This window comes from Belonocnema kinseyi, chromosome 2 (genome assembly GCF_010883055.1).
Source record: "Belonocnema kinseyi isolate 2016_QV_RU_SX_M_011 chromosome 2, B_treatae_v1, whole genome shotgun sequence".
In the NCBI taxonomy this organism is placed as follows: domain Eukaryota; kingdom Metazoa; phylum Arthropoda; class Insecta; order Hymenoptera; family Cynipidae; genus Belonocnema; species Belonocnema kinseyi.
In genome coordinates, this window is record NC_046658.1 from 168,115,128 (window position 1) to 168,131,627 (window position 16,500).

At 24.3% G+C, this 16,500-nt stretch overlaps 1 protein-coding gene across 1 annotated transcript in view; it reads right to left on the reverse strand.

The window, feature by feature from the left end:
- LOC117167454 overlaps nt 1–16,500 on the reverse strand; it is a 131,805-nt gene that overhangs the window by 70,327 nt on the left and 44,978 nt on the right. Inside the window, exons 5-6 of the mRNA XM_033352409.1 lie at nt 1,268–1,444; nt 520–702 (exon numbers count right to left, since the gene is read on the reverse strand). Of these exons, the coding sequence (XP_033208300.1) occupies nt 520–702; nt 1,268–1,444 (360 nt within the window). The remainder of the gene's footprint in view (nt 1–519; nt 703–1,267; nt 1,445–16,500) is intronic.

Sequence of the window (16,500 nt, forward strand, 5' to 3'; positions counted from 1 at the left end):
ATTAATCTGGTTTGGTTGAGGATTTAACAATTTGGTAGAAAATGAAACTATTCGGATTAAAATTAACTTTTTTTAAATACGAATTTCTTTGATAAAAAACTAAACTATTCCATTTATAGAAAATTAATTTCCTGGGTTAAACAAATCTTTTGGTTTAAACTCTTCTGTTCAAAATTAATTTATTCAAGATTCATCATTTTAGTTAAAAATTCATCTCTTTTGTTTAAAATGTAACTATTTTGTAGAAAAATCATTTTTTTGTTATGATTGAGAATTGCTTTTTGAACTTAAATTATAACTTTTCCATTTTTTTCTTAAAAAATGATGTCTTTATCGAAAATTGATTTTTAATACTTGAAAATTGAATTATAATGTTTGGATGAGGAATCAACAATTTGGTAGAAAATTCCACTATTCGGTGAAAAATTCATAATTTTGGTTTTTGGTGTTAAAAATTAATTTCTCTATCTTAAGATTTTTTAAAATTAAATTGCAATAAATTATTAAGAAAATTATTACCTTTATATTGCAACAAAAATCCGCGAGCAGGATAAAATTCCTCAGACGCAATAAGGTCAACAGTCACCAAATTCGTGTTTGAAATTATAGTATCTCCAGCCACAGTTCCACAATTTTCGTAAACTGTACTTCCACTGTCTCGCACTCTTACAACGTCCACACAACTTCCATCAGGTTCACGATCTGGAAATTAAAAGAATTGAATAAAAATCGAATTAATGTTTAATGTAGTCCTTGTATTTTTGACTTGCATTGTTGCGGGAAATATACAGACGGGACTCATACTTGAGTCGCTCCGTGTACACGATAACAGCATGCTTGGACCATATCTTTTTGAATAATTTCAACCTTCCAATTTAATCATATCTACACAGAGGCATATGATTATAGTATTAGGAAATAAATTTCTCCCAACGTATTAGCCACAAAGGGTTCTAGTAAAGGTCAATTCAAAGAGATTTTTATATTCTAAAAAATCGAATTTTATGACCTTTGTACGAATCTTATAACCGGAAGCAACAATCCAAGTAAACAAGTTTAAAAAAAGCATTTTGGGCTGTGATACAAGCAGGCTATTATGGAGTACACGGAGCGACCTAAGAACGACTCCCTCCTGTACATTTCCCGCAACAATTCAAATTTTTACTTCTTTTAAGACCTATTTCGTGGATAATATTTCATAGTAAAAAATTATAAGAGTAACAGCCTTGAGTGGTTTCAAAGCTCTCGAGTAGAAAAAGGCACTTACCCCGAATATGAAGGTCGTGAATAGTCAGCGCTATCCTCTGACCAGGAAGAGATTTAAAAATCCATCCACATGAATTTTCTCCCAGGTAATAGAGAGGATATCCTGGAGTCCTCACATAGCCTTCTTCATCTGCCACGACCTTCACATGCATATTGCAATATTTACGAACTTCCTTTTCTGCAAAAAAATTATTATTAATATTTTTTTCTTCTATCAAAATAGAAAAATTAATGTTTTTGGGGAGAGGGAATCATCCAGTTTCAATCATCAGTAATAAAAATAAATAAAAATAAATAAAAATAAATAAAAATAAATAAATAATAATAATTAAATGAAAATTATTTCTTGAAAAAAAGATCCTACTCCTTCTTCACTCCATTGGGAATCGAATTACAAAACTTCTTATTTTTGGTCAGGAATCCTATTTTGAACATTTTTTTTGTCATTATGCCCGCCCCACTGTGCATCACAACCGTTTGGCGATATTAAAAACATGGTTATTTTTCCAAATAATTCTTAAGTTTTTTTCTTTAAAAATTCTGTGAAAATTTGTACAGTGTTTTTAAATATTCACTTAAGCGATTTCTTTCTTGAATGATGATAAGAAAATATTGTAAAAATACAAAAAATAAATTTTTTAATTGTTATTTTTTAATGCTATTCATTCAGTTGAGATTTTTTTAAATTAAAAAAAAAATGAAAATTTAAACGTTCGTTCTTAGTATTTACAAATTTTGTATAATTTAAAACTATTATTCTGAAAAAGTTGTAAACAATTACAAATTGTATTTTAAACGTTCAAAACATTTTTTTCAACTTTATGTTTAAATAAAGTAGATGAAAATAATTTTTTTAAATTGGCCTTTAATTCTCTTTCATTAAAAAAAATATATATTTTGAAATCGATTTAAAATTGTCGCCGAAATCGTATTATAAAACATTTTGTTGTTGTTATTTTGCCCCACTGATGAACAAAATAAATACATTTTCAACAAAACAGTTTTTTTTCAACCATATAGTTGAATTCTCAACGATAAACAATTAATGGTCAACAAAACAATTGAATTTACAACCAAATAGTTTTATTTGTAACATACAGAGGCGAATTTTTCGTTAAAAAAGTCGAATTTTCATACAAAAAGTTTAAATTTTAACCAAGAAAGATGGCCTTTTAACAATAAAGTTGAATTTTTAAGTAAAAAATATAAATTTTAAATCAAAAATAGTTTAATTTCAATGAAAAAAGACGAATTATCAACAAAATATGTAGTTGAATATTTAAACTAAAAAATGTGAATTCTTGAACAAAAATGATTAATTTTAAAGAAAAGGGTAGAATTTATTGTTAACCATGAAATATTTTTCAGCCCAGATAGAAAAAAATTGTTAACCAGATTGTTGAATTTTAAACGAAAAAGTGATTTCTCGAGAAAATAGTTGAATTTGCTACTAAAATAATAGGACTTCTAACCCAGATAGACGAAATTTCTACAAAGCAGTTGAACTTTTAACACGAAACTATGAATTTTCAATAAAAAAATTATTTCTCATTTTTAAAGAAGGACTTTAAAAATAAATCCATGAATTTCCAACCACATAATTTAACTTTTTCAAACTCGATCAATTTTTAAGGAAAGATGGAATTAAAAAATAAATAAAAAAGATTAAAAAATAATGTTTAAATCACGAAAAAGAAAACGAATTTTCAACAAAATATGTAGTTGAATATTTAAACTAAAAAATGTGAATTCTTGAACAAAAATGATTAATTTTAAAGAAAAGGGTACAATTTATTGTTAACCATGAAATATTTTTCAGCCCAGATAGATAAAAATTGTTAACCAGATTGTTGAATTTTAAACGAAAAAGTGATTTCTCGAGAAAATAGTTGAATTTGCTACTAAAATAATAGGACTTCTAACCCAGATAGACGAAATTTCTACAAAGCAGTTGAACTTTTAACACGAAACTATGAATTTTCAATAAAAAAATTATTTCTCATTTTTAAAGAACGACTTTAAAAATCAATCCATGAATTTCCAACCACATAATTTAACTTTTTCAAACTCGATCAATTTTTAAGGAAAGATGGAATTAAAAAATAAATAAAAAGTATTAAAAAATAATGTTTAAATGTAAAAGCGTCAACTAATAAAATGAATTTTTAACAAATAAATATGAATTTTCAATAAAAAATTATTTTTCAATTACAAAAAAACCAATTTTCAATAAAATACATGAATTTTAAAATAAATACTTTAGTTATAATCTAAAAACAATCAATTTTTTTAGGAAAAATAAATTTAACAAAAAATAAAAAGATAACAAAAATAATTTGTAATCAGGATAAAAAAACGAATTTTCAACAGAACAGTTAAAGCTTTAACTAATAAAATGAATTTTTAACACAAAAATATGAATATTCAATAAAAAAATTATTTTTTATTTTTTTTAAAACGACTTTTTAACAAAATACGTGGATTTTCAACCAAATAATGCACATTTAATCTATAAGCGATCAAGTTGTATGAAAAAATGGAATTAAAGAAATAAAAAAGATCAAAAAATCAATTTTTAATTTTAAAAAATTATTATCATTAAGAGAAAAAAAACTAATTTTCAATAAAGCAGTTAAAGCTTCAAATAATAGAATAAATGTTTAATAAGGTAGTTGAACTTTCAATAATGAAGATTAATTTTTTACTTATAATTACGAATTTTCCACAAAATATATGAATTTTCAATAAAAAAATTAATTTCTAACCAAGAAGTTAAATGTTTAATTAAAAAAATTGATTTTCAACCAAAAAAAGAGGATTTTTCAACAAAATATTTCAATTAGAAGCAAAAATTATTTCTCAACTAAATTGATCAATCTGCCAAAAAAGGAATTAATTTTGATCAAACTAATTAATTTTTCAACCAGGTAGTTGAACTTTAAAGTAAAAACAATTAATTTTCAGCTAAAAATGAAATAGTTAAATTTTCTGTATAGTGATTAAGTTTTGAAACAAAGAATTTACTTTTTAATCAAAAAAAATAAATTATGAACCAAAATGATAATAAACTTATTATATTCATTCACCCTTTTTGTTAGAAAATTTATATAATACCATTTATACGCACACACATTTATTAATATTTAATTAAAAATTAAATTTCTAATATAATTTTTATTTCGTAAATATTTTTGTTACACTTAAATTATTAAACGAAATTTACTTTTAATTCAAAAAAATAAATTACTTTTTATAAATTAAAATTTCTATTTTATTAGATATTAAATTAATTAGTTGATTGGTTCAAATTGTATAAAAATTTAATAGTTTTTTATATATAAAAATAATATTATTAAAAATATGATCAGAGGTTTAATTCAAATTAGTTATGTGACCCAAAAATGAATAAAATTTATCTATATTATTATAAATAATGTACTAATTGAGTACTGCAACTTCAATATTAAATTATCTTAATAATTCCTTTTGTCGAATAAATTAGGCAAATTCATCAACTGTAAAATACACCCCACGGTCCTATTCATTTGAACCATAATAATAAATAGTTTTCAATTCGTATAATGTTTTTAAAAAAAGTTAACTTTCTACCAAGAAAAGTAATTGCATTTCTTATTGGGTTTTATAAATTTAGTTTACAAAGCCGTTAAAAAACATTAGCTCAAAAAAGTCATCTATTGTTACAAAACTTGACTTTTTTTAGTTTAATTGTTTAAAGATTGTTGCAAATTAAAATATAGCGAAACACATTAATAAATATCTGATATTACATTTTAAATTTGAAAATTCAATTTAATTTACATAGCTTTATTAAAACGTGTTTTTATTCAATTTCCTGTTGTTGACCCAGGTCGCGGTTCTACAGCTTCTTCTTTTCATTCCTCTCCACCTGATATCGTCGATATTCAGAGAGTATCAGGATAAATCAAGAAAGATACAGAAAATCGTATAAATGTGTGGTTTGTGTCTGTGTGTAAATGGCTATTTCCCCTTCGATGCCCTATAATCGGTCCAGCTCCCACCACCAACCCCTTTCTCCCACTTTCCCACCAACCCAACTTCACACCCCCAAGGGAACTGGGGCAAGGACACACTGAACTTCTCTCTATTCATTTTCACATAAATATAGTCCCCTGGTATAGAACCAACGAATTCCGTTATTTAATAACCGATAGTCAATTGGTGAATTTAAAAAAAAATTATTCTGTGGGAAAAAAGGAAACTTTCTGGCGAAAGTTTCGAATAGGAATGCATTCCGATGTATTTCGAAATCTCTATCCGAACCAACCCGAATCAATCTGAAACAAACAGGAAACAATTTCAACATTTCGTTCGATCCGAATCGGTTAACAATTAATCCGCCTCAATCCGGTTCAACCCGAACCAACCCAAACTAAATTTTCAGTTCGGATTTAATTGGATTAATTTTGATTGAAAATCGGTTCAGGTCAAACCGAATTTGGATTTATTCGGATTCAAAATATTGTTTGGACTCATTCGAATTGAATCGGATTGAGACGGATTAATTTTGAACTGATTTCGATAGAACACAATTGAGAACTTTTTCGGATTGGGTTGAATTGATTTGGATTGGTTCGAATTAATTCGCATTGGTTCGGATACAGATTTCGGAATGAATTCCGATCAGCAAAATTTCGCCTGGGCAATTATAAGGTCTGCAAATTCATTCTGTGCCTTTACTTTGATAATTTGTGACTAAGGTCGAACTTTAATTTTGTGATCCGCCCTGAGGTAGTTTTAAAGGGCGATCCTTAAGGCTCTTAAAATCACTCGGGTTTTCTTCAGATACATAATATGTTGTCAAAGATCAATCGTTTATTGTAATATTTCAACCACATAATCTAAAGACAATTTTACTCGACGGAGAAGAGCGATTTTTTCTAAAATTTTCTTTTTGTTGTTTTTTGTTTGTAATTAAAAAATGAATGTTTTTGCGCCTGTAAAATGCAACGCGCCAGCTTTGACTGTATGTCGGGCTGCAGCCACCAGGTGCAGTTTCAAGTCAAATGAAATCTGCAAGTACAGTGTCCTCGTAGATAACCAATATAATATAATAATATAATACAATAATAAAAATAAATAATTATAACATATAATAACAATTTTTAAGTTGGTTCCATGGTAAGAAAAAACACTTCCTTACCGGCAAGAAGGAGGATATTATATTATGTGGAAGGCAATTTGCCCGGGATATCGGGAAATTAATTAAAAAACCGGCAATTTACTTCTGATCGCAGAAAAATTCAAGTTTTCATTATTTTCATAATTTTGGTCAATTTAGAAAGTAATTTCTTCTTATCCAGAGTCGCAGATTTTTCAGATTACCTCAATTTACTCTTTACGTTTCCGTAAAGAAATATATTTTCACATGGAGCAGAGAATTTTTAACATGGAAGGGAAATTTTTCAAAAGAATTATTTTATTATTTAAAAAGAATTCTTTGGTTTCACGACACTCCTCCGATCCAAGTCGCTGATCAATCTCTAGCAATAACCTCATGTGAAGAGCTTCACAAAGTCATAGTTTAAAGCTCTTTACTCGGGTCCATTAGTATCGAAGTGAACTGAATTGGAAGAACCCAGTAAGAGAATCCAACTATTTTTGGTTCAAAGTTTATTCTTTTTAGTTAAAAATTCTACTATTATATTTTTGATTTAGGAGTCATATTGTTTGATTAAAAATTCTAATATTTGTTTGAAACTTAATCATTTCGTTGAAAAACAAACATATTATTGGAAACTAATATTTTTGTCAAAAATTCAACAACTGGATTGCAAGTTGAACTTTGTTAAAAATTCATTTTTGTTTTGTTAATTCATCTCTTTGGTTTAAAATTTTTAATATTTTTTTGAAAATTCTTTTTATTTTTGGTTGCAAATTTCCTTTTATTTAAAATTGAACTATTTCATTCTTGGTTAGTACTTTATCCATTTTAGTTACAAATTTAACTACTCGGTTGAAGAATCATCTTTTCTAGATAAAAATTTATCTATTGTGTTCAAAATTGATGTTTTTGCTAAAAAAATCAACTATTTTTTTAAATCCATCTTTTTGAATTAGAAATTCAACTATTTTGGGAGAAAATTTTTCTGTCTTTGTGATAAATAAAATCGTTGGGTTAAAAATTAATACATTTTGATTGAGGTAGCAAATATGGTGGTATAATCAATAGGTAGCAAATATTTTGTTAAAAATAATTTTTTTTTCTTGTTAAAAATTAATCTTTTTTAATGAAAAATTAACTATTTCATCAAGGTTGAAAATTGACCATTTTAATTGAAATGTCGAATTCATCTTTCTCGGTTTAAAATCCAACTACTTATATGAAAGTTCAAACAATTTGGAAAAAATTCCTTTTTTTTTTTTGTTAATTCATCAATTTTGTTGAATTTTCTACGATTTTGTTGTAAATCAACTTTTTTTTCATTTGTTATTTTCCAGTTCAAAATTCAATTTTTTTCAGAAAATTTGTCTTTTTAGTTTAAAAATTTATCTTTTTTCATAAAAATTTAATCTTTTATGGTAAATTTTGCAACAGTTTGGTTAAAAATTCTTTTGTTGTTATTGTTGAAATTTCTTCTATTTTGGTGGAAAGCTAATCTTCTGTGTTGAAAATTCATCTTTTTGGTTGAATCTTTATATATTTTAGTAGAAAATTCAACTATTTATTTAAAAATGTAAATTTTTGGTGAAAAGTTATTTGATAAAAAAAAAAAACACTTTTTCTTGGCAAATTCGTATTTCAGGGTACAAAATTGAAGTATTTCATAAAAAAAATTTTGTTGTTTTTGGACGTAGGATTTCACAATCCAATGGAAAATTTTTTCTTTTCTGACTGAAAAATCTTCCGTAGTTGAAATTAAATTGAAATTGGTTGAGGATTCAACTATTTTATTGAAAATTCTTCATGTTTGATTAAATTCAAGTCGTTGAAAATTCTTTTTTTGCCGTTGAAAACTAATTTTTTAATTGCAAATTTAAACTTGTCATTTTTGATTAAAAATGTATTTTTTACTCAAAAATTTAACAATGTGGTTTAAAATTCATTTATTCGGTTAAAAAGTTTTATTTTAAATTTTAAATTAAACGGTTTAGTTGAAAATTCGTCGCGCTGGATAAAAAATTTATCATAAATAATTTATCTTTCTTAGTTTTAAAGTGAACTTTCTCATTGTTCAAAATTCATCTGTCTTTAAAAAAATTTGTCTTTTTAGCTTTAAAATTTAGCAATTTAATTGAAACATTTTTCTTTCTTAACTGAACATTTTTTTGGGCTGAAAATTCAGTTCTGATTCAAAAATAAAATTGATCTAATTTGGTTAAGGATTCAATTATTTTGTTAAAAATTCTTCTTTTTTATTGAATTCACCTAGTTTAAAATTCGTTTTTTTATTAATTTTTTTTACATAAAAATTTTATTGTTTCACTTTTGGTAAAAAATTTATCTTTTGAGTTTGAAAATATAAACTATCTGGTTAAAACTTCAAACTGATTTTCAAAATATTACGAAGAAATTATAATTTTCAATCCAAAAGTACAAAATTGTAACAAAACAGTGGAATTTTGTACCAAAAACATGACTTGATCAAAATAGCTGAATTATCAACCCATTCAAGGTGCAACCAAATAGTAAAAATTTTCAAAAACAAAAAAATAATGAATAAAATTCAACTGAAAACACTTGAATCTTCAACAAAGAAGTTCATTTTGAATCCATATAGATGACTTTTCTATCATAAATAATGCATTTTTTAAAATAAAAAACAAATTTTTAACAAAATAGTTGATTCCTCAATCAAATAGATGAATTTTCAATCAAGAACGACGAATTTTAAACCAAATACTTAAATTTTAAATTAATTGTTTTGTTGTTGTAAAAATGGAAGTCCAAATTTTTAGTTAAAACAATCATTTAACGATAAATTTGGTTAAACTGTTAAATCAAACTTAGCAGGAAAATTTGTAAGCAAATAGTTGAATTTACAACCAAAATATAAATTATCAACAAATAAGTTAATTTTTAACCAAATAGTATAATTTTATATTTTTTAAATATTCAAGCAAAACAGACGAATTTTCTAAGAAGCAGATCAACTTTTAACTAAGATAATGAATGAATTTTAGCTTTTTTTTAAGTATTTAAAAATTAAACCAATTTGTTGTCTTATAAACTAGAAAATACGAATTTTCGATAGGAATAGTTGAATCCTCAACCAAAACAGATTAATTTTCTATTTTAATTTTCAATTTTAGATGCATAATTTTGATTAAAAATTCATTCCTTCTATTAAAATGCAACTATTCCGTCGAAAAATGGTTAAAAATATGTTTTGGTTGAAAGTGAAACTGCTTGAAAAATAATCTTTTTCGGTTAAAGATTCAACTATTCTGTTGAAAATTCATCTTTTCCATAAATAATTAAAAATTTGAAAAGATTTCGACATTTTTGAACAAAATATAGATTTTCGAAGATTTCGAAAGATAATTTAGAAGAATGTCAATAATTTTGAAATGTTTCAAGAAAAAAATTAATTAATTAATTAAATAGTTATTTTCTACCAAATCATTGAATTTTCAAGCCAAAGAGACCGATTTTCTACAAAACAGATCAATGTGCAACTAAAATGATGCATCCATTGTGAAAGTTTGATAAAAAGTAGGTTAACTTTAAACCATATAGTGAAATTTCCACACCAAAAAGTTAAATCTTCAATAAAAAAGTTCATTTTTAACCCAGAAAGATGACTTTTTTATCATGAATGATAAATTTTCTGTTAAAATCTGTACTCTTAATCAACAAAGATTGAATTTTTAATTAAAAATATTGCGTTCGAACAAAAAATAGAAGTTACATTTTCAGTTAAAAAATCAATTAAGTTAAAAAAAGAAAATCTTTTATCCAGCTACTTTATTTTCAAACCAAAAGATACGAATTTTCAACAGAATAGTTGAATCCTCAATCAACCAAAACAGATAAATTAGCAACCGAACATTTGAATTTGCAATAAAATACATGAATTTTCAGATAAAGTTTTAAATTTTTAAATAGAAAAGATTAATTTTTAATAAAAAATATCAACTTTTAATTAAAAATATCACGTCAGAACAAAAAATGGAAAAGTTACATTTTCAGCCTAAAAAATTAATTCAATTAATTAAAAAAAACACACACACAATGTTAAACCAACTTGTTTATTTTTAAACAAACAAAAAAATACGAATTTTCAACAGAATAGTTCAATCTAAAATCAACAAAAACAGAATATTTTTAATTAAAAAATTATAAATTTGTAATTAAATATATCGAACTTTACATAATTTCTAGAGAGATTGATCAGCGATCTGGGATTAATTTTCTGAAAATTGAATAGTTAAATTTTCAACGAAAGAGATGAATGCTTCACTAAAAAAATGAATTTTTAACCAAGTAGTTCAACTTTCAACCATGTAGATAAATTTCTGACCAAATAATGTTACTTTTTTTAAAATAGTTTACATTTTCAACAGAATAATTGAATAAATATCATAATTAATTCAATTTTTAAACAAAACGATTATATTTCTACCAAAAAAGACGGATTTTAAGCAAATGATTTTCTACTACACAATTGAATTTTCTATCAAATTGTTAAATTTTTAAGATAAACAAATACATTTTCTAGAAAACGTTACATTTTCAAGTCAGAAATGAGTTTTCAACAAATAAGTCATTTTTGCACCAAGCAATTAAACTTTTATAAAAAACAATTAAATGATCAGTGAAAAATTAATTTTTAACAGAAAAAAAAGAATTTTCAACAAAGTGATTGAGTTTTAAACCACACAGATTTATTAATTTTCAGCTATAATTATGTATCCTTTAAGAAAAAAATTTATGATTAATCAAGATTTTTCACCAAACAGTTTAATATTCAACTAAAAACGATGTATTATGAAACAAAAAAAATTATTTTTAATATTTGAATCACAAATTTTTAATTCGAAACCAAAGTCGTTAATTTAAATCTAAAATTCTTTAAAACAATTTTTAACAATTTATGTACATTTTCATGCAAGTCTACAAAACAGTTTAATTTTCAACCAAGGCGATTACTTTCCTACCAAAAAATAGAGATTTTTAAAAAATTATCTAAATTTTTTAACCCTGTGGTTTAATTTTCAAACTAATAAGATTAATTTTTCAACACAAATTGAATAGTTCAATTTTTGTTTTAAAAAACTTATTTTTTATCAAAAACAAACTACTTTTTGACAAAATATTTGAATTTTTAAGCAAAAAGATGAAAATTTAAAGCCAGACATATGAGCAAAGAAATTAATTTGTAGCATTAAAAAAACGAATTTCAGCATAGCAATTAAATTTTCACCCAGACCAAACCTGAAATTGCAATTTTCTGCAGCAGCTTGCATTTAATGATTTCCCTAATTAGGCACGTTCAGGGGAACCAGAAACTGATGATATAGAACTTTTTAAATATATCTATTCAATTTTAAAACCCCATCTAAAAATTTTTCCATTAGATGATTTTCATTTTTCTCCCTTACTTTTTTCTACATTATAGAGGAAAATATCGATTTAATTAAAATTGTTAGATATGTTTTATTGCTTGTTATCTATATTTTTTCTTTGTTCTTTTCAATAAGCCTCTGCAAGAAAATTTTACTTTTGTTTATTGTAAATTATTGTATTAATATAATAGTTTATTTATCATATTGGACCCTTATACATATTGATTTTGTTTATAAATTGTTTTAATTTTAATTGTAGAAATTTGTCTTGCATGTTTTTGTTAAAATGAATCAAATCATTTTTACTGGATACTGCTAGTGACATCTCTTTGAAACTAGTCGAAACTTCTGATTAATGCGGAGACAGTTCGAATTGTTTTAGATTTTCGTCAAATATAATAAATTAATGAAATTATTTTATTTATTATATTTGTTATTGATTATATATTTTTTACTTCGAATGATAAATAAATATTTCTTCTTCTAGATATAATTATAAAAAATTATTTACATATATTTTTATTTGATAAGCATCATAAATCGCGCGCTAAGCGCCGTCGTATTTTTTTTCAATTTAAGGTGAAAAAAAGTTTTGATAAGAGAATCAAAATTTTGAATATCTGTTTATTTTCAATAAAAAATATGAATTATTTATGAAAAATGTAATGCATAATTATTATGTCGACCAAAAAAAATTTTATTTTAACCAAAAAACAGTTAATCTCATTCCAAAAGACAAATTTTGAACAAAATTGTTGCATTTTTAACCAAAAAGATGATTTTTCAACCAATTACTTTTTCAACAAAAAAAGATAAGATTTCTAAACAAAGAGAAGATTTTTCTACAAAATAGTTTAATATTTAAACAGAAAATATAAATTATCAACCAAAATGCTTATTTTTGATCAAATAGATAAGTTTTTGAACAAGAAGATTCATTTTCTACCAAAAAAGATGGATTTCAACAAAAAATTAAATAGTACTTGATATGTCAATAAACAAATATTTTAGTTTTAAATCAGAAACATTTGAATTCATCCAACAAAAACTAATGATCAACCAAATAATTCATATTTCAACCAAAAATGGAATAATTGAATTTTCAGTTAAAAAAAATTTAAACTAAAAAAAGACAAATTTACAACAAAATTATCGTATTTTCAACAAAAAAGAGATAAATTTTCAAATAAAAAAACTAAATTTTAACAAAACTATTACATTATATCAAATCTAGAAATATTAATTTTAAACAAAAAATGCACCAAAAATGTTTATTTAAATAAAACAAACATTTATTTGACCATATATCAAAGACAGATTTTGTTTCATACAAATAAAATTGGTTTGATTTCAATAATCGTATGTTTGAATCAAAAAAATGTTTGTTTAAATCAAAGAAAGAATTTGTTTGGTCCAAACAAATATTTTTCTGAGTGTGTAATTTTTTACCAAAATAGATGAATTTTCTGTGAAACTGTGGAATTTTTAAGCCAAAAGAGACTAATTTTCTATAAAATTGAGAAATTTTCAATCCTGAAGACAAAAACAAACCTTCAAAAATTAAAATTTTTAAACCCGAAAATATTTATTTTCAACAAAAAAGTTAATTTTGAACCAAATAATGGAATTTGCAACCAAAATTATTGAATTAATAGCAAAAATCGTGGAATTTTCAGCTCACAAAGATGAATTTTTTAACAAAATAATTAAATTTTAAATCAGATAATGTCAATTTTTATCGTGAAAAGATAAATTTTGAAACAAATAGATGAAATTGTAAGGGAAAGAAAAGTTTTTAGAAGATATTTGTATTTTTAACAAAATAGTTATTATCAACCGAGAAGGATGACATTTTTATATAAAAAACATTATTATTTAATAAAACAGTGGAATTTAAAAAAAAAATTAATTTTTCAACCCCATAGTGGAATTTTTAACCAAATATTACAATTTTCAATCAATAATGATACATTTCAATTTTTTTAAATTTTACTTCAACCAAAAGTATTTGCATCTTGAAACATATAGTTAAATTTTCTAGCAAAAAAAATGTCTCAGGATATAGTGGAATTTTTAATAAAAAGTTTATTTTGAACTAAGAAAGGCTAAAAAGAGATTTTAACAAAGCAGTTGAATTTTCGATTAAAAAGATGAATTTTTAACCAAATATTTTAATTTTTAACAACTTAATTAAATTTTCACAAAATTATGGAATTTTTAAACAAGAACAGATTCAAGTTCAATAAAAAAAATTTCATTTTCATCCAAAAAGTCGAGTTTTTAATAAAACAGTTGAATTTTCGCTTAAGAAGATGACCTTTTAACAAAATATTTTAATTGTTGTCAAATTAATTAAATTCTCACAAAATAGTTGAGTTGTTAACCGTATAGTGCAATTTTCAATCCATAAAGATACATTTTCAACCAAATGGTTTCATTTTCAAAGAAAAAAAGATTCAATTTCAACCAACAAAATTTGCATTTTCAACCAAATAGTTATATTTTCAAATAAAAAAAAAACGAATTTCTAAGTAAACAGTTGAATTTGTAATTCATATTTTTTTAACATTTGAGGATGAATTTCTCTTTTGCTCGTAATAAAAAATGACAATAATTCTACCAGAAAATAGGTGAATTTTATATGTAAAAAATCGAGGTTTTAAGAAAAAAAATGAATTTCGATGACAAAGATGATTCTAAGAAAATAGTTGAATTTTGGACAAACTAATTGAATTTTCAACAAAATAGAGGAATTTTCAAACGAAAAAAATTGAATTTTTCAGGAGGCGGTTAAATTTTTAACAAGACATTTATTTTGAACTAAGATGAATTTTCTTTTGAACTTAAATAAAAGATGATGAAATTTTACTAGAAAAACGTGAATTTTCAATAAAGAAAAACATTCGGTAGGTTTTATGTGAATACTATCCTCTTTAAAATGTATGACTTTTTTACTATCAATAAAAGAAATGTATTTTTTATTATTTAAATAAACTCTTTAAGTCTGGGAAATCCTTTTGAAATTTTCCTAAATCCTTAAGAAATTTCTTTTGATTTTCCGTGATTTTCGATAAAATCAGATAATATCACCTAAAATCCTGGACATTTTTTAAATATATTAAAAGCTTATAAAATTCCTCAGTCATCAAAATCTTCAAAATTCTTAGAAATTCCGTTAAAATTTACTTTAGATCTTTGAAATCCTTGAAAATGCCCTAACATTTTTTTAATTCTTTGAAATATTTTGTACTACCATGAAAATTTTATAAGCGTTTGAAAATTAATTGGATTCTTTTAAAAAGGCCTTAAATCTTCAAAATCCTTTTAAATCTTTAACATTCTCTGACGTCCCTTGAAAACATTAAAAATATCTGATAACCTTTTAAATCATATGAACTCTTTCAAAACCCTTATAATGGTTAGAAAATTCCGAGGAAAATTCCTTACCATCCCATAAATTGTTATTATTATCCCATAATTACACTTGAAATCTTTAAAATCATATTAAATCCCTTAATTAGTTTTTGTGAAATTCCTCCGAAGCCTTAAAATTTTTAGAATATTTTAAAACTCTATAAAAAGTATAAAATTTTTGATCATTCCTTAAAATAATTAGAATCCTTGGAAACTTCATGCATTCCTTGCTATCCTTAAAATTTCTTGAAAACTCTAGAAATCCTTTTAAATCCCTGGAAATCGTTCAAATATTTTGAACTCTTTTAAAAAAAAAGCAATTAGAAGAGTTAAAAACATAAGTTCATTAAAAATTCTTAAATTTAGAAGATTTCTAACGCTTTAAATGTTTGATTTTGTAGTTATGTACTTCATACTTAAAGTAATTTTTTTCCGTTAAAAAAATTTTAATTTTTTAATTTTCATCTCTGAAAAAATGCTGGGTAAACGAAGGAAGGCCAGAAATTCATTTTTTTTTTGTTTAAAGACCACCATGAAACATTTATATTAAGAATATGATTGCCAATAAGAAACCTTGAATGTGCATAGTGAGCAAGTCATGATTCCTAGTTTTTAATAATATTAAATATTTAATTAAGTAATATTAAATATCACCTTAGGTCACTTCTTTAGATTAGCACCTGTGCCTACATTACTTTTATTAACAAATATATTCTGTTTTCCTCAAAATATTTGAACTATATATATATATATATATGAAGACGATGGCTATATTTTCACCCCTTGATGCCTTATATCGCAGAATTCAAAGAGCATGCGGTATACCACTAAAGCTCATCACAATAGGACCCACATTCGAAATGCAGCGAAAATAGAGAACAGCTGTGAACTTAGCTCACTTCGAATCCAAATTTAGGGTTGGAAAAGGAAATCCTCCCTCAAAAGTTTTATCCGAATTGAATTAACAATAGACCCAAAGTATCTATATGGAAATACAATTTGGCTTCAGAAGGAAGAAACTCGATATTTGCCAAAATAAAGTGCTTTTTGTGTAAACATAACAAAAGAATCTGTTACAAAAACAACTTCTATGGTTGACAGATCTGGTTACAAATTATGGTTAGCTTCCAGATGAAGGCAAGAATGTGTGCATATAAAAATACTCATACAACATCAATATCAAGATCAATATATTCAAAATGTTTATTTTTTTATTTATTTTTTTTTCTGGATCTACATTTTATATTTCTCCAATTCTGCCCATTTGGAATT